Raw genomic sequence first — 25,858 nt, forward strand, 5'->3', positions numbered from 1 at the left:
TAGTTTGATCCAGATTCTTTTGATGAGAAACTTGATCATCATGCATCTCTTGATACTCATGTTGGTCATTCTCCTATCCGGCCTAAGTGGTGGGCTAAACACTTGCTGATCTTCGTGATGATGAGCTCATTGATGGGAGAACTGCTTGAAAAAAGAGCAAAACTACAGAGTCTATTAACTTTGCTTTCATGGCCAACATTCATAGTGTGTTTGAACCTCAAACATATTATGAGGCTAAAGGAATTCCAGGGTGGGAATAGGGCATACAATGTGAACACTAGATCTTGCTAAAGAACAACACCTGGGTCCTTTCTGATCTTCCACTGGGGAAGAAACCCATTGGCTACAAATGGGTCTACAAAATCAAATACAAATCGGATGGTACTTTGGATAAGTACAGAGCTCGTTTAGTGGCGAAGGGATTTTCTCATCGTCAGGGCATTGATTATGAGGAGACCTTTGCTCCTACTGCAAAGATGAGCACCATCAGATTAGTCCTAGCCATGACAACACTATTTGGCTAGAAGGTCCATCAGATGAATGTCAAGAGTGCTTTCTTAAATGGCGATCTCCATGAAGAGGTCTACATGATGCAGCCTCCTGGTTTCAAGGTTGCTGGTAAAGACCATCAGGTTCTCAAATTGGTAAAAGCTCTCTATGGCTTGAAATAGGCCCTTTGGGCATGGTACATTAAAATTGATAAGTACCTCAGTGATCAAGGCTTCAAGAGGAATTCTTCAGACTCAAATTTGTACATCGAGACTACTGACAGTGACATCGTCCTTCTGGTTATTTATGTGGATGATCTGATCATCACTGGTAGTTTGGTATCTTTGATTCAAGGAATCAAATAAAATTTATGTCAGTCTTTTGATATGAGTGACCTTAGGCTCATGCATTATTGCCTACATGTTGAAGTTTGGCAATAATCTTCTGGTATATTCATCTCTTAGTCCAAATATGCCAGGACCCTGTTAGACAAATTCCATATGTAGGATTGCAAGCTTGCATCTACACCTATGGAGAAAGGTCTCACATTATTCGCAAGGTTTGATTTTCCTTCACTTGATGAAACTACATATAGACAAGTAGTAAGCAGCCTCATCTACCTCTCTGCTACTAGGTCCGATATCAGCTTCGTAGACAACTATATTTCACGATTTATGACAACTCCTAAGGCTGATCATTGGATGGCAGCAAAGCGTGTGCTTTGTTATGTGAAGGGCACTTCATATTATTGTCATGTCCCCTAATTATGACAATATGGGTAAAAAACTAAAAGCAATAAAATAATTATAATAATTATTTTAATAAATATATAAAAGATTGTATATAATTATTATTATTACATACTAAGTTATTGAAGTAAATGATAATTGTATAAGTTCATTATAAATTATAAATATAATATAATATTAAATATATTACTGAGATGATAAATAATCTAATAAGTAATAAACAAGGATATAATACCAATAATATATACTTATATATAAATTGATATAACACAATATTTAATAAGGGATAATATATTAATAGATATATATATATATATTAATGAGACTAATTAGTAATTAATATAAAGTATTAAATTATGAATAGTCGTGACTAATGAGAAATAATTTATATAAGTATTAGGAGGAAATTCATTTAAGGTGGGATAGAATTTGCAAGGACCTTAATGAAGAAAGATTTATTAATGTCCCAACCTGGACATTACAATTATGGACTTTTGTACTCTCGAAATTCTAATCCTAAACTCAGATTGGGCAGGTTCTGTTGATGATAAAAAGTCAACATCTCGATATGTGTTCAGTTTGGGATTCGGTGAAGTCACATGGACTGGTAAGAAACAATAGGAAGTTTCTCTATCCTCTTCAGAGGCCGAATACAGAGGGACTACTAAGGCAGGATGTGAAGCTGTTTGGCTTTGTCGAATGCTTGGAGATATGTAGATGTCACCGACAGGACCAACTACTCTATTCATTGTTAACGAAGGTGTTATCAAGTTAGCATGAAACCCAGTCTTTCATGAATGAACCAAGCATGTGGATGTTCACTGTCATTACATATGATAGCTGGTTGAAGACGGGACTATAGATTTGTAGTATGTTCCTACCATAGATTAGACTGCAAACATTCTCACCAAGCCTCTTGGTCCTGATAAGTTTTTCAAATTCAAAGGACAGCTTGGTGTTCTAGATAGATTAACCATTAAGGGAGGGTATTGCGATAATAGATAATTGTCTATTATTAGTTAATGGTTATCTATTGTAAACATCTAGTTAGCTTTAGTTAGCTTTCTTTTTCTAGCTTTCTCTGTTAGAATAGAATGTTTCTATTCTTTACGATCGTTTCCTAACGAAATATTGTTTTATTTTTTTGTATATAATGACCTTTCGGTCTTTGTTAATAACAAGCAAGTGTTTTACCAATTACTTCCGTAATAGGCTTCTCCTCTCACCGTTCCTTGGATCAACTCAAGGTAAGCAAGAAGTTGAGCGAGTAATGGGCAAGGTGAAATCTCTATAACTACACTTCTATCTAGTAGTTGGAAACGGTGAAACCGATAAACCAACACCAACTCAAAGGCTGATTAAAAGCGTATAAGTTTGGATCTGAGTCGTGTTTGTTTAATTTATAAGAAAAATAACTACCATTGGGGCACAAAGACTTCTAGAATTATATGATCTCTATTCTATAAGAAAAACCTCTACCATTGGGGCGCAAAGACTTTCAAAAGTAGGGAAATTCTAACTATTAATCGTGAATTTAAGATGGTAACAAAAGCTACAGTCAAAGCTTCTAGTCTATGTATTACCACAACTGCTCCCAGTCAAAGGTTAGGCTCCAATTACTTCTTAACTCATTATTCCCTATTATTGAACACACAATATTAACATGAATCAAAGAAAATAGATACAAATTATGGTTAAAGCTCCTAATTTGCTCTATCAGAATTGCTTTTAGTCAAAGCTTCGAATCCAATTGCTTCTTTTATTCACTTTTCTCCCGAATTGGTATTACACAATCAAAGTTATGCTTGCACAAGTTTGGCAGAGCTTTCTTGCATACAAGAAAAGATGATTTTTACAATGAGGGGGCACTCCTTTATATAGACAAAGGAGTTGAAAAAAGGAGGAAAAAGTGAGAGCAACTCAACCAACTTTGACCCAGTTTAACTAACAAGAGAAATTATTGGATTACATGTTATTATACAATTTCATAATAAATCGTATTTCATGTAATTACACAATTTCCTGCAATACATCCTCTTCAATTACAAACATGAAAGAAGAAGAAGAAAGAGTTGAGGCTATTGATTCTAAATGAATCAATCCTGTGGATTGTTGGCAAAGGCCTTGTGCTTGATGATGATCATGGGATCAAGGATTCCTGTATTCTACACCATTGCATTCACCACGATGAGTTTCCAGTTGTGATTTGAACACTCGATGTGATCAAGCTTTTCCTCATTCCAAGTTGTGAATTATCTTGTCAGGCTTGCACATTTTGGATTTTCTGGCACTTTGAAGACCTCAATGATATCCAAAGGTAAAATTGGAACAACTTTCCGATAAGCATCTACAATTTTTTTTTTTGAAGTAGAGTGCTTGGTGCATTCCCACATGAACTTAGGTTCTTACATAACCATTGAAAAAATCAAGATCAAATGAATTAGTACTTGAGAATCAAAACATGCCTTCTTGACGGGATATTTCTATTCTTTTAAAGAAGTTTTGACATATCTTGAAGAGTGTGCCACAACATGAAGATGATAACATCGTCTAGTGAGATTGAATCCTTGAGAACTTTGAGATTTGAATTACAATGACGAATTCATGAGGGGTGGGTATTCAAAGTATGGATTAGACACTTATGGAACACATATGATGGCTGGAAACGAACCGGAAAGCTTATATGTATTTGGATGGAAAGGGCCAAAGTCGGACTTGGAAAGATGGATTGCATGTGGGTAATGATGGGCTTTCGTGGGTATGGCCAAGAATGCAAGTTGGGATGCATATGAATGCGTGCAAATGATAACTTTTCACTTTAAAAGTGTGACCTTTAGTCAAATAATGGGTTCCCTAGATGTCATTACACATAGTGGATTACATCTAAAACAAACATACATTTAGGTTCAGAAGATGGAAATGCATGTAAATGGGAACAATGGATGAGATTGAATGTAAATGTAGATGGAAGGTGAGATTACATGTAATCGCATGTGGAGAATGAGATGCAACGTGTTATGACATTATTGAGATTGTGTGTTGCACACATTGCATAATAATGTTATATTTTATTATTTTATTTTATTATATAATGTTGCACCTAGGAGCTATTATGAAGTAATTGGTAAAATACTTGCTTGTTATTAATAGAGACCGTAAGGTCATTATATACAAAAGAATAAAACGATGTTTTCTTAGGAAACAATTGTAAAGAATAGAAACATTCTATTCTAATAGAGAAAGCTAAAAAAGCTAAAGCTAACTAAAGCTAACTAGATATTTACAATAGATTACCATTAAGACGATTATCTATTATCGTAATACCCTCCCTTAATTGTTAATCTATCTAGAACACCAATCTGTCTTTTGAATTTGACAAACTTATTAGTACCAAGAGGCTTGGTAATGTTTGCAGTCTTTTGTGGTAGGAACATATTGCAAATCTATAGTCCCATCTTCAACCAGCTGTCTTATGCAATGACAGTGAACATCCACATGCTTGGTTCGTTCACGAAAGACTGGATTTTGTGGTAACTTGATAACACCTTCATTATCAACGAACAGAGTAGTCGATCCTACTGGTGACATCTGCATATCCCCAAGCATCGGAAAAAGAAAAATAGCTTGACATTCTGCCTTAATAGTCTCTTTGTATTCGGCCTTTGTAGGGAGAGAGAAACTGCCTGCTGCTTCTTACTGGTCCATGTGATTGCATCGGATCTTAAATTGAACACATATCTAGAAGTTGACTTTTTATCATCAACAGAGCCTATCTAGTCTGAATCTATGAACCCACTGAGTTTAGGATTAGAACTTAGAGAGTACAGAAGTCCATAATTTGAAGTGCCCTTCACATAATGAAGCACATGCTTTTCTGCCATCCAATGATCAGCCTTAGGAGCTGTCATAAAGCATGAAATATAGCCGATTGCGAAGCTGATATCAGGCCTACTAGTAGAGAGGTAGATGAGGCTGCCTACTAGTTGCCTGTATGTAGTATCAACAACAGAAGGAGAATCAGACTTTGCAAATAACTTGAAACTTTTCTCCATACTTGTAGATGCAGGTTTGCAATCCTGCATACGGAATTTGTCTAACAGGGTCTTGGCATATTTGAACTGAGAGATGAATATACTAGAAGATTGTTGCGAAACTTCAACACCTAGGCAATAATGCATGAGCCCAAGGTCAGTCATATCAAAAGACTGACGTAAATTCTGTTTGATTCCTTGAATCAAAGATGGCAAACTGTCAGTGATGATCAAATCATCCACATAAATATCCAAAAGGATGATATCATTGCCAGTAGTCTTGATGTATAGATTTGAGTCTAAAAAACTTCTCTTGAAGCCTTAATCACTGAGGTACTTATCAATTTTGATGTACCATGCCCGAGGGGCTTGCTTGAAGCCATGGAGAGCTTTTACCAATCTGAGAACCTGATGGTCTTTACTACCAACCTTGAAACTAGGAGGCTGTGTCATGTAGACCTGTTCATGGAGATCACCATTCAGGAAAGCAGTCTTGACATCCATCTAATGGACCTTCCAGCGAAACTGTGCTGCCATGGCTAAGACTAATTTGATGGTGCTCATCTTTGCAGTAGGAGAAAAGGTCTCATAATCAATGCCCTGATGTTGAGAAAATCCCTTCGCCACTAAACCAGCTTTTACTTATCCAAAGTACCATCCAATTTGTATTTGATTTTGTATACCCATTTGCAGCCAATGGGTTTCTTCTGTGGTGGAAGATCAGAAAGGACTTAGGTATTGGTCTTCAACGGACTCTGGTGTTCAAATGTCATGGCCTGTTCCCACTCTAGAATTCCTTTAGCCTCGGAATATGTTTGAGGTTCAAACACACTGTGAATGTTGGCCGTGAGAGCAAAGTTAACAGACTATAGTTTTGCTCTTTTTCTGAGTTCTCTTATCAATGAGTTCATCATCACGAAGATCAGCAAGTGTCTTTAGCCCACCACTTATGCTGGAGAGGAGAATAACCGACATTAGTATCAGGAGATGCTTGGTGATCAAGTTCCTCATTAAAAGAATCTGGATCAAACTCAGGTGAAGCATCTACAAATTGAGTTGATCCTGTGGGAAAAGCCAGAGGTGTCTGTATGGGGACCATTGGTATAACTGGAGCTGCAGTAGCTATTGGAACCGTCCCATTAGGTGGACCTAATGGAAGCCGAACTCCCAAATCATGAGCCTTCAAAGGCTAGTTTGCTGGATCAAGAACATTAGAAACAGGCACGAAAGGTCTTTATTGCTCATCAAAGACTACATCACGACTGTAGGTGAGACGAGATGTCTCAACATCGATTATGTGGTAGGCTTTGTGAAGACTGTTGTATCCAACAAGCATGAGCTTCCGACTCTTGGCTTCCAACTTGGTGCGTGACGCATCAGGGATCCAAACAAAAGCTAGGGAGCCAAAAACCTTTAGATGACTACTTCTGGGCTTGCTACCTGACCAGGCCTCTTCCAGAGTTTTACCTTTAATCACCACTATGGGTGACTAGTTCAACAAATAAATTGCAGTGTGAACTGCTTCTGCCCAAAATTTCTTTGGAACATGTCTGTGTTCGAGCATGGATCGAGCCGTCTTGGTGATTGTCCGGTTCCGACGTTCAACTACATTGTTCTATTGTGGCATGTAGGGTGTGGTTAACTGGTGTATGATGCCATGTGTATCCAAGAAGCTAAAGAAAACATTAGAAAAAATTCTGCCCCCCCCCTTGTCTGATCTAAGAGTAATAATAGATTTCCTAGACTCTTTTTCAAGTAAAGGTTTAAACTTCTGAAATATAGGAAATGCATCTGATTTCTTTTTTAAGAAATACACCCACATTTTTCTACTGAAATCATCAACAAACAACAGAAAATACCTGGACCCAAGAACAGAAGGAGTGGCCATAGGGCCGTAGATATCGGCATGAACAAGCTGAAGTACCTGAGAAGCTCACCGTGAATCGCCAGTGGTGAAAGGTGTGCGATGTTGCTTCCTAGCCTGGCATGCATCACAAACTCCAAGCTGTTGAGTCCGAATCTCTGGCAATCCAAGAACAAGCTCATCTCGAGCAAGTTGTGAGAGATAATGCACATTTAAGTGCCCATTTTGTTGATGCCAAAGTGTGCTGATAGAAGACCGCCAAGTAGCCATAGCTAAGTTTCGAGAATCACCATAATCAGTATGTCTGAAAAGAACATGATCCTTAGGACCCACTGCAACAGTAGACCGAGTCACCCAATCAATGATGGTGCACTAATGTGAACTTAAGGTGACATCCAAGTCTGGAGAATGTCACAATAACTGATTGACTGAGAGTAGATTTAGTTCCATCCTTGGAACATAGTAGACATCGAGGAATATGAGATTCCTCCTAGTAGACTGAATCTGAATGTTGCCTTTGCCAACAACTGTGTACTCTTCTCCACCATCAAAAATAATAGAATTAGAATAAGGCTGGTAGTCAGTAAACCAGTCCCTATGGTGAGTGAAATGACAAGAGGCACCTGAATTATTGTACCAGGCAGATGATTTCACATGATCTGCAGGTCTTTTAGCCATGAAGGCGTAAAAGACAAAATTCATCTACTTAGTATGCTCTGCACTGTTTGCTTTGGGCTGTGAACCTGATTGCTTAGATTTCGCAACTAAGCATTTCTGACATTCAACCTTCATGTGTCCAAACTTGTGGCAGTAGTTGCATTGAATGTTCTTTCGGGAACCATTTGATGCTGGAGAAGAAGACTTCTGATGAAACTTGTCTTTATCCTTCTGAAAGAATTTTGCAACAAAGGCTTGCTCTATGGAGGTGGAGGTGGAGCTGCTACCAAATCTTTGTTTCCAATGATCTTGCTGAAGCAGAAGTGTGCAGAGATCAGTGAACTTCAAATCAACACCAGAAGACATGATGTTGAGAGTTTCGATAAAATGCTCATAGGACTTTGGTAAACTCTAAAGAGTGATAACCACAATATCCTCTTCCTCCATCTTGCGACCAATGACAAGTAACTGATCACGGGTTTCTTGAATCCAATTCAGGTGTGCCTGGAGTGAGGTGCTCATCCATGATAATAGAAAACAGATTGTTCTTCAAAAAGAAAGCTCTGCTTTTGTCAGAAGTCTCATGAAGACCTTTGAGATGTGTCCAGATCTTGGCAACTATCTTGTCGGATGGAATCTGAGAAAGCTGATCATTAGCCACGGATAATTCGTGAAGCATCACCGCCTCTCGATTATTTAGATCCCATTTATCTTGATCAGGACCAGAAGTCAGATGCTTCGTAACACCTAGAACAAGTTGATTAATATTGCGATATTCAAAATTGCGATCATCTGCTGCTTCCAAGTGCCATAATTTCGACCATTGAATTTGTAGTTGTGCTCGAGTAGAATGTTTGTTAGAGATGCTATTGCACTTTTTTCAATGAAAAACTGTGAAAATCGGTGGAGGCACATTCTTCGAGGAAAAAAAATAGAAGACCCACAAAAATCGGAGTGACCTAGAAGAGAGCTCGAAAAACCCAGAAGGAACATGGTGTTGTTTTCAGGATTTGTTGGCTTGGAAATGAGGCACAATCGAGGCCCCAAAAAATCTGACGACGACCCAGTTGAGCTCTTGAAAAATGCACCAAGAATTTGAAATCAAATTTTTTTTGAGTTTAGAAATTAGGGTTTCGAAAAAAATACAGTCGGCAGCCATGAATGGTCGAAATGGCAAAAAATTGATGTTTGCAGGCCAAAAGATGCCCCTTTTTTCTTCAGAACTGAGGTGTTTTTGCAGGGACAGTAGAGACGATGAAGAATGAACACAAAACGAATAGATTCTTCATCCTTAAGATCGCGATTTGATAGACGCGCAAAAAAATGTGAATGGATGCCGCGATTTGTTAATAAAGGCCTCAGCACAACAGATGTGAACTTTCAAACAGAACTCTAGAAACCTGTGATGTTTGAGGACGAAAACACATGATTTCTAAGATTGAAGTCACAGATGAAAAATCGCAAGTTGCAGACGTGTCCAGTTTTGAGCTAGAAGAAAACACGTGATTTTGCAGACATTGGTTTCTTAAAAACCCTAGCCGATGTCAGGTATTTTGAAGCACATAAATTTAAATGAAAGACTTTAGAAAGAATTTCGAAATTTTTGGAGCAAATAATTTCTAAAGAAATTATAAAAAATACAAAAACAATTGAAGTCTAGGCTCTAATGCCATATTACGAAGTAATTGGTAAAATACTTGCTTGTTATAAACAGAGACCGAAAGGTCATTATATACAAAAGAATAAAACGATGTTTCCTTAGGAAACGATCGTAAAGAATAGAAACATTCTTTTTTAATAGAGAAAGCTAAAAAAGCTAAAGCTAACTAAAGCTAATTAGATATTTACAATAGATTATTATTAACTAATAACAGACGATTATCTATTATTGTAATAGGAGCACCTAGATGGACGTGCAACATGTAAAAATTCCCATGGAATATACTTGATGAGTTGTAATAATATTTGATGTAATTATTTAATATTGGGGAAAATAATTAAATGCTCAATATTAAATGTGAGGTCAATGGGTTAGGTAGCACATGGTTATGTAATACCACTTGGTGGTTGTGTGAGACTCACTACTATATAAGAAGCCATAAGGGTAGTTGTAGATACAAGACAAAAGGGGAAAAGACAAAAAGGCAAGAGTTGAGCAGGACAAGGCTTGATAGAGTAGCCAAGGGAGCATTTGTGAAGGTTGGAAGGATGACATAGGATTTGTGGATTCATGTTTGTTTACATGGATTTCTTGATTGTGGCTATGAATTTGAAGGTTTCCATGGTTGTATTGCAATGGTATTTTGCTGAATAATACATGGTGATGGATATGAAAGGAATGGATAATACATGGTTTCCTTACAGACATGGAAAGTGGAATTATACGTAATTGCTCTTGAAGTGTAATTGCATGTGAAAGGAATGGATGCAATGTGCCTTGGCATAAAAAGGGGAATTACATGTAATTGCTCTTGAAGAGTAATTTCATATGAAAAGAAAGGATGCAATGTGCCTTGGCATGTAATGGCGAATATGAAATGAAATGATGCACTTGCATGCGATGATGGAAGGTGGAGTGAAGTGAAACATGTTCAAGTTCTTGGGAAAGAACTTGCAATTTCCTCCAAATGAAGAAAAACAAGAGAGAAAGCAAACAAACAACGAAAACAAGCACAAAAGAAACACGTACCTTTGGTATTAGACTCAAAAATGTCAACAAGCAAGTTACTTAAAAATGCAAATTCGAATTTGGAATTTGGGAAAAAACTAGAAGTATGAAAATGAGACTTTTCATCATTTTTAATGAGAAAATGCACTTTTCATGGCATCTATATCAACAAGTGTGCAACATCAAGCTAAAACATGCATCAAAACAACAAGATAAGCATGAATTAATTAACAAAATGGAAAATGTCCACTTAAAGATTAATGTGCCAAGAATGAAGGGGAAGAAGTTCCAACTTTGAAAATTTCTCAAAACAAATTTGGACCTCTTCAACCTTGCAATGATGAAAATCGAAAAGAGCATTCAATGAGGCATTTTGGATAGGAATGCAAAAAATGCGCCCTACAATCCCTCAAAACACCAACGTTTTTAATAAATGCAAGTTCTTGGGATGTTTTTCGTCAACATGTTTCAAATCTTCCCCAAAATGAATTGTTTTTTGCAAATGAAGGGCAAAAATGTGTTTGCCAACAGCAAGATTATGCATGAAAACTCCAAAACGATTCCTCCATGAGCCAAAACGTGATCAGAAACACCATAAAAAAGAACGTTTTTTACAAAAATGTGACTCTAAATCACCATATAATGAAGTGATTTTGGCATGAATTCAAACGTCTAGGGCATGATAATGCCAAGAAATGCAAAAACGACCCTCCTCTTGGAATTTCAAGCCATATTATGATCAAATCTAAGCATTTTTAGTGTAAAACGTGTTCTTGGAGGGCATGTGCATGAGTTTCCCCTCAATTTTCAAAATCGGGTTTTATGAAGACATAAGCATGCATTTGAAGGAAAATCACACCTTTAGGGGAAGATTACATGTTTTAAAAACATTCAGAAGAGACTCCTTATTCAAATCACACCTTTTGGGTGGAAATGCATGTTTTGAAAAACATGTAATGGAGTCCAAGAGCAAAATGGCACCTTTTGGGGAAGATTACATATTTCAAAATATGCTCACAAATGATCCTTAGTGCAAAATTGCACTTTTTGGAGAGTATTACATATTTCTAAGACATTTCATAGAAGACCAAATGCAAATTGTACCTTTTGGGTGCATATGCATATTTAAAAATTTGATCACAAATGACCCTTAGTGCAAAATTGCACCTTTTGGACGTCATTGCATGTTTTGAAAACACTCAAATATGCATGTCTCACCTTTTGTGAGTCATTGCATATTTTAAAACACATGTATTTACATGTTTTATATGTTTTCAAATTGCCTTTTGATTCAATATTGTGGTTTCTAGAGGCAATTACATATTTTGATGAAAATATGCTTGTAGACATGTTATGCACAACTTAAGTGATGAATTAAGCACATGTCAATTTAATTTTTGAAGAAATATTACTTAAATGGGTCATAAATAATATTTACACTATATAAATATATAAATTGCAAATATCATCCAAAAAGTAATATTTACTATAAGTTTTGAATTAAAATTCAAAAATTAAATTGAACTATATAGTTGTTATAGTCACTTAAGTGAAAAATCAAAAATTTATTCAACTTAAAAATATAACATAAAGTGCTCTATAGTTACTTTAAGTGAAAAATTTAAATGATAAAGTAACTTAAAAACATAACATAAAGTGAATTTATATTATATTTTTTAAAAAGTGAATGCCAACTTCAATAATATAACATGATATTTTAATTCGTGTAGTTGCACTTAGAAAGTCCACTTTTTGGGTCACTAAAATGGTATATCTTTTGATTTTCAACTCCTATTAAGCCCTAAGATAGATCAAATCGAAAGGAAAACCGAAAGAAATGACTTGAGCAAAACCAAAGGACCAAAAGCCAACAAACACACTAAAAAATGAGAAAAAAGGCATTGAAGGCTTCAAAAATCAAGCATAGGCTCAACAAACAGAATAACTGACTTGACGAAAGCCTTTAGTAAAAGGATTCATTATATCAATTGGGATCAATACTAACCAATTAAATAATGAACTAAACTCAGAGAAATGTGAAACTAAGTTGAAAAGTTTCGTACTATTAACCTACATTTTGTGGTGACAAAATGCAGGACAACATGCTTATTCTGCATGAGACAATGAATTTGAAAGGTATAAAAGTTTAAAACTCTTTTGTAACTCTTTCGACTCTCCCTATTGCTCTTTGGTCCTGCACTTGGCTCTTTGTTGAACTTTTCAAATTGTTCTCACTCATAGTTGGTAATCTTCTTGTGTAATCCCTTCTCATGCAAAGTAACAATTTGGAGTCACTAATGCTATAAATGGAAAGTTAAAAGAGCTATCAATGATCCATCTACCCACATGATGCCACTGCCTTTTTGACAATTGTTTGTCCTTTGAAATTTGTAATTATTTTGCTTTGAACTTTGGAAGGAGTATGTCTATATGCATATCTGATATCAGCCTACGTGAGTTTCTCTTCACCCACAAATTCTTCTCTCTTCTTCTTGGTTCCCTTTTCTTTATGGTGGTCTAAAAGAAACACCTATTTAAATAGTTGCATGGGAAACTCTTATTCACATCGGCACACATATTGTCATGTACAGTTTTCCTTTGAAGTTACATTCTCCTCCCCTTCCTCAAGTTTGAGAAAAAAATTGGTATAACTAAACCTATATTCATTGGTAACTAATCCACCAAGATAAGCTTTTATGTGCTTGTAGTAGACAAACGTTTTTGTTAGACAAGCCATGTATATAAGAACATTGTTTGACTTCCACAAATTTCTTTGCTTTTAAGAGTTCTAACAATACCTGAGTTTATTTTATTTCATAGTCATCTCTTGCCTCATGAATGTTTATGATATATTTGTCGAGATGGTTAGCTTACATTTTAAGGCATATAATCACAGTTGTCTTTATAACAACTGGGGGAAATATTTGTAGTTGACTTTGTTTGTATCTGGAAATATCTATACATCCTTTACAATCTCAAATCAGATATATCGAATCTATATGTTTTTAGATATTATTTTTATAGCATATATCATTTTTTTCATGATTCTAAAGTTTTCTAATAAGTCTGTATTTGATGCTCACATTTAAAATTGATGACCTCTAATATGTAATATGGTCGGTGTAGATGACATTAATTACTGGAGTCCATTTAATCTTAATATCTAAATTTTGGAAAATTGCTTCGCAGGTTATATTCAAAATGATGAAAGATACTGTAATATCCCTCAGTCTGTGTTCTTCTCCAGATAGCATTGATGAAGACTTCAAAAGCACTATTAAATGTAAAGGCAGTACATCAATAGTGTCAAATTCAGTGCCTGATAGAATCTCACTGGGACGGGTTGAATCTTCTATGTTTCTCAAATGTTTAGGGTCTCCTTTTCAATTTGAAGTTTATGAAGTTGGTTTGGACAATTATGATCTTCAAACAGTCAGAGAGGCTTTACTTGTAGTTGATCTTAATGACCAACTCAAACATTTTGACCTACAAATCTCTACTATATATGATTATCCTGAGCTGTCTTGTTCCATGCATCATGACTTGTTAAGTTTTTTCAACAGAGAACATTCTTTGAATCACATTTCTGAAGAACATCTAAAACTTTCTCCTACATACAAGAGGATAGAATATGAAACAGAGATTTCAGCTGCAAACCCTATAAGCTCTGCAGAAAACAGAATTACCATGGAAGGGGAGTTTTCCACTGCAGCACAAATATGTATCTTTGAGGTGCCGGAACTATTTGGTGGCAGACATTCACAAACCTTTGAGTTTTTCAAAGATTTAATGGATGCAATACAGGTTAGTTTTGAAGAATCAACTGATTCATATATAAAATCAGAGATTTCTTTTCATGACCTTGTTGTTGTACCTGAGCTAAACTTAACTGACAACACATTCAAATCATTACCAACACCTTCTTTTGTTGATGATAAAGAAGTTTTGATATCCCTTTCAATAATTAAAACGATGTGTAATCAATACAATCCACATCTTGCATCTGCAAGTGATTGTTTATATTTGGATTGGCATCAATCAAAGGGAGGTACTTGCAACAATTGTAACTGTTCTTCTATTCAGAAAAAGATAGAATATGAAGGGAACGACTGTTTGACAAAATTTAGAATCCCTTATACAACAATGACTACAGATGTGTTCAGTACAATAGAATATTTTGAGCAGAGCCAGGATAATTATTGTCCAACTTTTGCCACTGAGCTACCTGAATGTGTTTCTCTTTCAGATTCTGCAGGGGTTAAGGCTGCAACTGTTACAAATGGAGAAGAAGACATCTGTGGTGTTAATATAGAAAGCGGTCAGAAAAATACATTTCAGTCAAATTCAAAGGATTACTCTCTTTTCAGCTCCACGTCTGTTTCCAGTGATTTCTCATTTTTCCTTAATGCTAGAAGAGGCTCTATAAGATATGAAGACTCTCTAACCAAAAAGATAGGTGATAACAGAGGTTCCTCATTTCTGGATAATTGTAAACCAAGAAATAAATCAGAGTTATCCAATGACGATGTCCAAAAGAATCAACTACAAATGCATCATGTTGAAATGTCTAAATGTGTACTTGAAATTTTTGATAGCCTTCAAGCCAAATTCGAATCAGTCCTTGCATCGGAACATGATTTAAGAAGAGTAGTAGATACATTTCCTGACATGAATAAACTTTGCATTATAAATTCCTCTCAAACACATTTGATGAGTTTGATCAAGAACAGGGCGTCCAAAAAAGATTCCTTGGATTTTGATTCTGTACTGAGAGGACTAGTCACTATGCATGTATTACATAAGACAGCTTTCTACATCTGTTTCTATGGAATTCATGTAGCACACTTGTATATGAAGAAGCTAGGGCAAAGTTTATCATTTTTGGAAGACTCTATGCAACCACTCTATACTTTGATTAAAGATGCATTCCATAAATCTGAAAATGGGCTAATTGAAGAGCATCCTATGATATCTTCTCTTGAACATATACTGAAGTCAGATTTCCGTCCTCAATGTGATTACAAGATTTTGCTTGTTGCAGAAAGGAAATCTTTTTTGGCTCTGCACCGAAAAATAACTGCATTGAATTTGAAGCTACACGAGTTTGTTTGGACTGATAAACTTAGCAATCAGTGGTCTGAGTGCAGAGAAAAATCCCAACTTAATCAGGCGGTCTTGGATGCTTTAGCACAGTGTGATTGCCTAATAGTATCACACAGGTAAGTTCCATAAATCTAAATTATGTTATCATGATCTCATGTACATATGGCTGGAGGTATCACTCATTTTTGGGCATTTACGTTGACTTTCAACTTGTTTAGATATAAATCTTTGAAGGATCAATATGATCATTCTGTTACTTATTTGCAGCCCTATAGCTCTTGTAGTCCTTCTTCCTGCAAAATGTAAAAATAACACAAGATTGATGCACAAGCTTGTCCTGATCTATCTTTATTTGAATGTGTAACCCTTTTGATTGATAATAAAAACATTAACATAATATATTGAAAATGTGAACAATCCCATTTCAGAGCCATGTGCCTAAAAGTGGATGATGAAAATTAGGCTTAGTAAGATCATAGCATCATATAATGCTTGTATTGTAGGTGTAATAAATAAGAAGGGCTTAGATAATAATACTTCAGTAAAACATATCTATTACATAAAGCCCCATAGCTAGACATCAAAAGGACAAGTCAGTGTTGAGAAAGCTGGTTCGCCCCTTACAAGGCTGTAGCTGTCAATTTTTGGTTGATGTGGCAATGGTGTTTTCTAGCATTGGATTGGGGAACTTTTTACAGTCCATGGGCAGCCTATAGTTCCATTACTCATGCTTCTATCCAAGCCAACCATGGGTTCTCTTGAGTGACACCTTCATTAACAGTGTAGTTTTTGTTTGGATGGGCTCTCATGTTTCTGAAGTTGTGCTGAGTTATTGGCAGTCTGGTGGCATTTTACTTTTGAATCTTTTTGGCAATAAGATTTTTATCAATGGTTCTCATGAGTTTTAGTAAGCTCTGATAACAAGACACAAAGGTGGAAAGTGTTTCTCCTAGCTTGGAGACGCAACTGAAAATTTTCTTCTTGTTATCTTTGAAATTAAGATCTTGCAAGTTTTCAATCAGCAAATTGAAATGACGACAAGTGTTTCCATGTTGTGAAGTATTTCTTTAATGGCTTTTAGAAAACTGTTGACAGTATTATTTGTATTAGCTAGGGCTATATGGATAAAATTATCCTGAAAATAGAAGTGCTTATGGGGTTGTTCAAAAAGATAAACACTAGGACGAATCTTGATGTTTCTGTTGCATTTGAATGGGCTATCATGATTGTCAAATTTATCAGGGATCAGGTGATGAATGGTGAAATTGAGGTCATTTGGATGGCTGGTGAAAGGATAAGGATTTTTATGTGAGGAAAGTTTGGAGGAGAAATTGACGCTGGAAGAAACTCTAATGTGATTGACAGTCCAACTAGATTGCTGTATTAAGTAGCTAGCTGGAGGACTATTTTTCAAACCTTTGATATGATTACTTACAATTACATTAGCCCTTGCTTGAATATTTGAATCAGGTACCTTATAAATGGGAAATTCATACCTTCATAACCCTTTTGTAAGAATACAATGACTGCTAGTTGTTGTTGAAGCTAGGCAGCATCCTCATATTTGGCAGCCATGGATTGAACTCTTCTCCCTTTTCTTATATATGTCCTTACACTTTTGACTGAATTGTTGGCATTTGCAAGTACAGTCAATGTCCAACATTGCATTTTTAAACAATCTCAGCCTCCTCAAAATTATGATGACCTTGATTTGTGCATTCCACAGAAAATTGTCTTATCTGGAGTTCATGTTGAAGTACTTGCAATTAGGGTTCAATACATGCTCGAGCTGCTGAATATAGGAATATAGAGTATTATTACCCTGGTCGGAGTCTGATTAGACGTTGATTGTTGAATTGCAATATCTCTGCAGCTGCACTAGTTTTTCCAGTCCCTGAAAAATCGATTTCAGAGATCTATATCTTTTTGTAGCTGTGCTCAATCGAAAATCAGCTTTAAATAATTAAAGCCACATTAGAGTTTTTGGGAGGAATGGCAGCTTAGAACAAATGTGGTTACCTTTTAACGCTTTGATTTGTCTGATCTTTTCATTCAACACCCTGCCTTGCATACAACAGTAATGAATGCCCTTCCCACATTTCTTGAGAATATTTTTGATAATTCTTGAAGTTCCCAAATTTGTTGAGATTAATAATGCTTGAAGTAAGTGTGCTGTAAGATTAATATACCAAGGGCCGTATGTAATGTCCACACCAAATTCAAAACTAATATCTTTTTCCTTTCCAACATCCACAATTTCTTTTATCTCCCACCATGCAGGCACTTTTTCTAACGCTTTGTATTTGATTTAAGTTCAATGTATATTGATATGGGATCATTCAAAGTGCAATTTGTAACACTATCGGTTCAACATGTAAATCCACAATGCATAGTGATAGTAATATTAATTCATCCTAGACATTTCAACAAACACTTTACGTGCATAAAGATTCAGCAACCATACACTCAACTGTCATTAGAACAAGGTTACGAGACATAAATCATATCAAGGTAACCTGGAAGCTTTTATTGGATGTATTAAAGAGAAATTACAGATGTGCATCAAAATATTGCTTCAAAATGTTGTAAATTCTTCAACGATGACTGCTTTCATATAAAATAGTCAATTGTAGCATACCAAAATTTAACCTGCAGCTGATTATATACATAAATCTTTCTGAGATCCAATCAAAACTGTTTCATAATTGCTTTAAACAGAAAGCTGACTGCTATGACTTAAACTTGTTTTCCAACATAAGTGCCTAGCATCTTTAGTGCTGCGTTCCACCCAAAAGACACCCTTATGGTTGTGTTCCACCCTTTTTTACCCTGAGCAGTCTCAACATTGCAATCCCAGTCTGCGCTTGACCCCAATGTGAGTCTCTTATACCACCAACTTCATAACTTCAAGCAACAAAAAATTCAAAACAAGCAATTGATCTTTCTTTAGTAAAAATGTGCCTTCACTAATAAGACTTCAGGATTCAAGCAAACTTAACATTTACCTTATCGTGCCCAATACAAATCAACAATTTAAACACACTTATAACCCTCTTTTAATCATCCCTAACATGTAAATTTTTTGACATAAATCTCATTATATTTGTTCCACTTGTGACAAGGGAATTTTATCATCAAACCCTCTTAAATGGCAACATTTAGCACACATGCAATCTCTGTATAAAATTGCTCCAAACCTCAATGCTCAGCACATGCATAGATTCTGAAGTAAATCCACCTGTAAGATTTTTCCTTCGCAAGCTGTGACTCTATATGAGTTGCACTGCATTATTCTATGAGGAATCTTTTACCACTAAGATTAATCTTCTGAGAGAGTGTATGTGTTGTCAAGAAGGTTAAGATTAACCAATTTTCATCCCACTGAACCACAATGGCTTCAGTAGAGAGAAAAAAGAAATTACTCCACATAATGGAAATTAACTCTCAAACCTCAGATATGTTTCTTGCTAAACTTTCTGGAAGACTATCTAAAAACCACTTTTTCCATAAAAATTCCATTTTAGCTTCAAAAGAACTTTTATCATAATAGCGATAATATTTGACTTGCAAGGTCCCAATGGTATGTTTCTATGATTTAATTGTTTCATCCTCTTTTCAACGAGCTATAATACTAAGGTGCCCGTTAAATTATTTTACCTAAATTTAACAACCTTAGTAAAATGATTAAATTATTAATAATAATACACCTGAGCTTTCAAAGTTGTCAAAAAGTATCAAAATCAAAATCTGAATGCATTGGGTGGTATCAATGATGAATAATGAAATCAGGTCCCATTGGGTGATTTACTACAAATAGACATACCAAAAGCTGAAATTCACTTTCAGAAATGGCATGTCTCCTCTAGACAATTGGAGCTCAGCAACATCAAACATCCCCTCTAGCATGGCTGAAGGTCACTGAGAAATTTAAAGCTAACTGCAATGTGGAAGAAACAGGAAGATGGGGACATTATAGTCCCTTCAAAGATTGTGTAGTTTAGTAATTCCATTTCAACCACATATATATACGACTGATCCATAAGGAAGCTAAATGTGATCCTAGGATCCCAAGTCAATCTTGGAAAATTCCCACCATGTTGACAATTCACGACCTTTTTAAAAATTGTTAACTCAACTTGTTAAGTTTACACTCCTGTTGTGAGTACTGAATAACCTAATCATCCTCAAAACCCAAGATAGGATACCTATAAATGCTGAATTCTGAAAATGGAAGATCTTATTGCAAAGCGTCTTTTAGACCAGACTACACCAACAATCTTACTCTCTGACTTGAACTTAGTTAACAATAAAAATAATTTGTCCAACGAAAAAGCATAGTTCTCAATGTATCTCATTTTGGTGTCCAAAATTGATGTCAATTAGTTGCTGACAAGTGGCCAATAAAGAAGATGGCAATGATTGTCAAACTGGAAAAAAACCATCCTTGGAATTCTTTTACTGCCATAAATATAAAATAGCTCATTGACACTTAAAGTGTCAAGAAAGTCATGAACACATCAACTCACCCAACTAGCCATACCATCAAACATCATCTAAAGATATGTAAATCAATGGCATGAAATGATTGCAATTATTATGATTTAGCACTGTAGAAGTTAGAATTAACTGCACATGTCTGAAAAAGCTCCCAAAACTTGTGGCCATAAATCATGCAAGTTCTCCAAAACAATCTGGTCATTAATTGAAGTTGCTAACATCCATGTTGCAAAGCTGAAACAACAATAGACATAATGAAATACTCTTGAAAATATATTAGATGTGAACATGGAAATGGATGAAAAGTCCAATATTATGACTAGATCACCTTTCATATTCAACTTAAACCACACAATTCTCCAATGTTAGGTCAAAATCACTTGTCAATCCATTTGTGTGTTAGCAACCAAGGTCTCATGGTGTAATGTCCCCATGTTTAGGGTATCTAGTAGTACAATTGCCATTGACTTCATAGGTTTTTGTTAGCTTGTTCAGAGACGTAATTTGATGTATCCAGTGAACTCAGATAGACTAGAGGAGACATACGATGCTTTCAAATGTAATTTCTAGCTTCTAGTTTTGTTTCCAAGGTTCTTGGAGGGAGAGTCTATTTTAGTAAGTCACTCAGCTGGTTTTTTTTATCATCTCTCCAACTTGTGAACATAGGGAAAACAAATATTTAGGAGTAGGTATTAAAGGAAAAGCAAGGTTAGTTGCACAAGTTTTCTATCGACTTGTTTGTACCATCAAAACAGGAAAGTGCTGCAAGAATCTTATCTTTGCTTACTTTCAATTGATTCTCCAAATTGGCTTATGAACCACATTGGATTTAACAGATGAGGTGGGTGATGGATCTAACTGTTCAGAAGAAGTTAGGATGAATTTTGTTCAGAGAAAGATCCATCCCAAACATCATTAGCTGCTGATCCACAAGGAGTCTCCTACTGATTCTCATCTTCATTACCAGCCGCTATGTCTTCCACATGACTGAAAATGGCACCAATCAAATAAGCTTCCTCCCCAGACAGCTGCAATAGATTGCTGATTTTCATTAACCCCATGATCACTAGGACTATCATAAGCATCAGCACTCACAAAGGATGTAGTGTCATCCTCATTTCCTGATTGGGAGGCATCTTCAAAAGCACTTGTGTGATTAGTCATGCCAGACAATTCGACCTCTATGTTCCCAACCAAGAAACTCCTGACTATCAGTGGGTGACTTTCTTTCTCCCAAGGGCTGATATACCAAAGGTGACTGTTTGGGACAGGAATCCATTGCACATACTTGGCCTTTAACACCACACTAGGAGACACTCCAGCACTGATGTCCTTCGGTGAATCAACTGTGAACTCATGATAAAGCATGGAAGTATAACCGCTACCACAAAATTCAGAATTATAGTCATGACTGTGTCATGAAATCAATAGCCCCAGGGGATTGATCCCTTTGTAACTCAAAAGCCAAACTCCTACAAGATGTTGAATTTCTGATTTCTTTGTCAGCATTTGTAGACTGTCTGCCTTTCAATTAGTTCTTTTTCCATACCCAATTCTTGCAACCTTGATTCTTCTTCTCTCCCTATACTTTCTGTGCTATGATTCTTCTTTCCTTCTTCACCACTGATATGAACTTGTAGATACCAAATTATCATCATCTTCTTTGGGTACACCCATAAATTGTGTGAAAGAAAGGTTACATATCTTCATAGGAAGAGAACAATACTGATGGTAGCTGCTCACGATTGCATCATTGAATGCCTTGGCAGGAGACATCTTACGTGTTGATGGAGATAAAACCTTAGAGCACCCATTTTTCCTTGAATGCATGTTTTCCTTCGTCAGTGAGGCAGGAAGGAAACTAGCATTATTCACCCATTTTTAATTCTAGCCATGTTACTGACCTGTAGCTAAACTTTTTTTTTCCCCAAATGGCTGGCAGGTTCGATTCTCTGATACCACTGAAAGATTCCAACTAGATCTTGGACTGAAAGTTCTGAGTTTGATTGCAAAATTTGTCTTTGGCCAATGAAATGAATACTATGTGATTCTCTTTTTTTTGAACCAACTATGTAATTCTTTGTCAATATTCTGATTTTCTTTTGGTTGTTTTATGGTTTTCTAATTTTTATATTCTTTGATTAGATAAGATGCAATGCAAATATAACTACCGACAATGCTGAAACAAATGCACCAATATGAAATAAGAACGCCAATAATCAATTTCATATTTTCTTATTTCTTTTTTTGCTGAATGCTAAATAAGGTAACTGTACCAGGTTCCACAGATGGATCTCAACACCAAGTAATAAATGCTGGTAATAAATCTCCAAATCTGATTTGTAATTACTCCTGCTGTTGAAGTGCTGCAATTGCATCCAATGGGGCCGTAGTAAGGTGAAATATATGGTCTCCATGCTCTTATGCCTTGTAGATGTTCTATGACTACTGCTGAAGATGTACAACTAGCATACTTAGTGATTAAAGTCTACAGTCTCTCCAATACACCCAATGTACAATTACACCAATAAATCTGAAGCAAATCACTCAAAATTTCTGAACTCTCACATCTGAAACCCCTTCCATTTCTTCCTATTCTGTGATGCCAGATCCTGGTCTAGATGTATGGCCCAGCTGGTAGTGATTGCAATAAAGATCTGTAAGATGGGTACGGAAAATTTGTTGGGCAACCACAATATGTAAATTGCTAACAATTTTGAATTACCAATTGCTCTCAAAGCTGATATAACTGTGGATGCCCAATTTGTGAACAAGTTGAAGGAACGTCCAACTCCATTTCTTCAAGAGATTCTTTTTCTGAAGAATAATATTGCTGCAACTCTTGAATTTAGAACTTTGCCTTGAATCTGTTTTGAAAACAATAACTTGCATGATGATGAATGATCTCCCACAACACTTTTATTCACATTTATTTTTCGCCCTAAGCATAATGTCGAGTTAGGGTTTTATTTGCCCTTTTAATAATATAATAACTTAATTTTATCATGCCTCATAAAAATTGAATCATAAGTGGTAATTCTCCATTACTTTATTTGTTCCCTCAGTGAAATAACATTTTTTGCATTATCACCTAGGGATAGGAGGGCCTAATGATTTACTACAACTTATTCTTTCATAAAGTGATCATAATATCCCTTTATTATAATTTTATTAATTCCAAACTTGGGATTTTTAAAAATATTTCCTTATTTATTATTAAAATCCAATTTGGAGCTCAGACTCGAGATCCATCTGAAATGCTGTGATCACCTCTGCTATCTAAACCCCTGCAGGTTGACTGGTAGTTCCTCCTAAAAAATAGGAACTCACCTAAAATTTAGGAAACACGCTCGAAGTTTTAGAAAGTATCAAGATGTCTCTACTTATGTTAACTGCTATTTCTACCTGAAATCTTGGGATGCTCATAAAAAAGTAGGAAATTGGATCTGGCAACATGCTGAAACCCATTGGTTTCCCAACTATTGTGTGTACCCCCAGATGTCTTCTAGCGAACTAGGAGTTCATCCCAACAAATAGGAGTTCCTCCTAAAAAATAGGAGATGTACCCAAAGTGTCTATAATTGTTCCCCGTGGTCTCCAAATGCACCCTAGACCACTCTAAGTCAATCCTTAAAAAATAGGGCTCCCTCGTAAATTTTAGGAAACTGATGTCAACTGCTCCAAACTGCCTGAAAGGATCATGTATGATTCTCTAAGCCCTGAGTTGGTTCCCTCCACACTTTGTTGGGCTACGCAAACCAGATAATAGATCAACCCTACTATAAATGTTGTCACAAAGAAAGGGCAAGAATTGGGGACATGACATTCTCACAATTATATTTTCCAAATTAATTTTAAATTTGAGCTCTTGCAATTGACTTTGATAAGAGGTTCTTTGTGATCCCTAGAAAGATATTTAAGTCAACATTTTCAATTGCTGAGTTGGAAATAACTACCCTCAAAATGCCTTGTGATTCATAGGATATGTCACCATTTAGTACCTAAATCCGATTTCTTTTTCAAAGCCACTGAATAGTGGAGTTAACCAATACTTGCTTGCAAATGTTTTATCTTCATTGTTTTCTTGCACTGACTTAGTGTTGAGATTTTAAAACATTCATAACTTTTCATTTTCCTACTTAATATTTTACATGATTGCAAATAACAAAAAATAGATAAGGTTAAAAGAAAACCAATTCACAGTTTGAACCTGCTGTCTATAACAATTGCATCACTACCAAATTTACAGAAAGAAAAATCTATACATAGAACGACTTGCAGGTAAGACTTGATAGGAAGTTGTTGCACCATATGCCACTTTCTCAAGATACCCTAATTTTAGATGACCAAATATTCTATGCCAAAGATTAGTGGACGCATTTGTTTGTCCTAGAAGGGCCTTCTATTCATGTTGGCTACCAACTAAAACATTTAGCCAATCTTTGAGGCATGAGCAATGACATTAGCATTAAGAGTGTTGCCTCAAGCGAGACATAGTATCTCAATAATTATATTTTTCAAATTGACTTTCAATTTGTACTCTAGCAACCGATCTACTGATAAGAACTTCTTTGTGATCATTAGAAACATAAAATCTTTTCAACATTTGCCAGTCTAGAGTCATAAGTCAATATCCCCAATGCCTTGTGATTTATTGGATATATATCATCATGCAGTAACCAAGCCCAATTTTTGTTTCAAATCCCACCGAATGTTGGAGTAACCAATACTTACAAATACATTCTAGTTCATTGTTTGCTTACACTGACTCAGTGAAGAGATTTTAATAGCATAAATAAATGTTTATTTTTCCATAATTGCAAATAGAAAAGAATAGATAAGATAAAAAGAAGAATCAATTCAAAGTTTGAACCAACTGTTTATAACAATTGCACAACATCATATTTAAAGTGAGAAAATTCTATACATAGGCTGACTTCCAAGTAAGACTCCTTAGTTTTTGAGCAGATCAGTCTATTTTTCATGGCAGACCATACATAATGCAGCGATTGAATTACTATAATTGGACTGCACAAAATATGCCTGAGAGATGACAGATAATGCACTTTATCAGGAGCAACGTTGTACTAAAATAAACTATAGTAGTAGTGATGCAGCTCAAACTCCTTCAGCATCATTAAACTATCTGCATTAAAACTCAGAACTAAGCAATGCATTCTCCTACTGCAGTATAACACTCCAAATTAATAGTTTTTCACCAAAACGTCTTTGCTACAACAAAAACATCCTCTTTCAGCTTAGCAACTAGCTCCAATTCTTCTTCTTAATGCTTCAGTGGGTTATTCCGTGACTGCAAACTCCTCCTAAACTTTGTTCATACTCTGGCACATCATAGTAATGTCCCCTTTTTGGTGAGTTTCTGTGGTTCCCTGAGTCAGTTCATCCTAATGACCCTTGTGAGCTGACAGTGATATTTGGGGGTCTCATTTGTGGACTTACTATTTTTAGCAAGTCTAATTTGGGCAGTTGCCATATTTGGCAGTGCAGTTGGTGGTGCTAGTAGTTGTTCATCACCTGCATTACATGGGGCATATGGACGGGTTCATATTTAGTAATTAATTATTAAGGTTACATTATTATAATGACACTTTTTTATATTTAATGTTATAAAATGATGTGTTGATGAAATATTTTTAGTGAAAGGTGTGATGAAGAAGCTAAGTGCAAATTGGGTGTTATAAATATGAGCCCATTGTGAGGGAAAAAAAATCCAATTGCCTAATTTTTTGTTTGTTTCTTTTTTGAGGGAGTTTTCTGATTTGTGAATTTCATTCCCTTG

At 35.7% G+C, this 25,858-nt stretch overlaps 1 protein-coding gene across 2 annotated transcripts in view; it reads left to right on the plus strand.

Annotated features, from left to right (window-relative positions):
• Positions 1–25,858, plus strand: part of SHOC1 (shortage in chiasmata 1) — a 260,024-nt gene that overhangs the window by 41,733 nt on the left and 192,433 nt on the right. For both annotated transcript variants that reach the window (XM_089825673.1, XM_089825672.1), the window contains exon 2: positions 13,648–15,677. In XM_089825673.1, the coding sequence (XP_089681799.1) occupies positions 13,648–15,677 (2,030 nt within the window). The remainder of the gene's footprint in view (positions 1–13,647; positions 15,678–25,858) is intronic.

Source organism: Cupressus sempervirens, chromosome 4 (genome assembly GCF_028749045.1).
Source record: "Cupressus sempervirens isolate cs-2001-9-10 chromosome 4, ASM2874904v1, whole genome shotgun sequence".
NCBI classification, from domain to species: domain Eukaryota; kingdom Viridiplantae; phylum Streptophyta; class Pinopsida; order Cupressales; family Cupressaceae; genus Cupressus; species Cupressus sempervirens.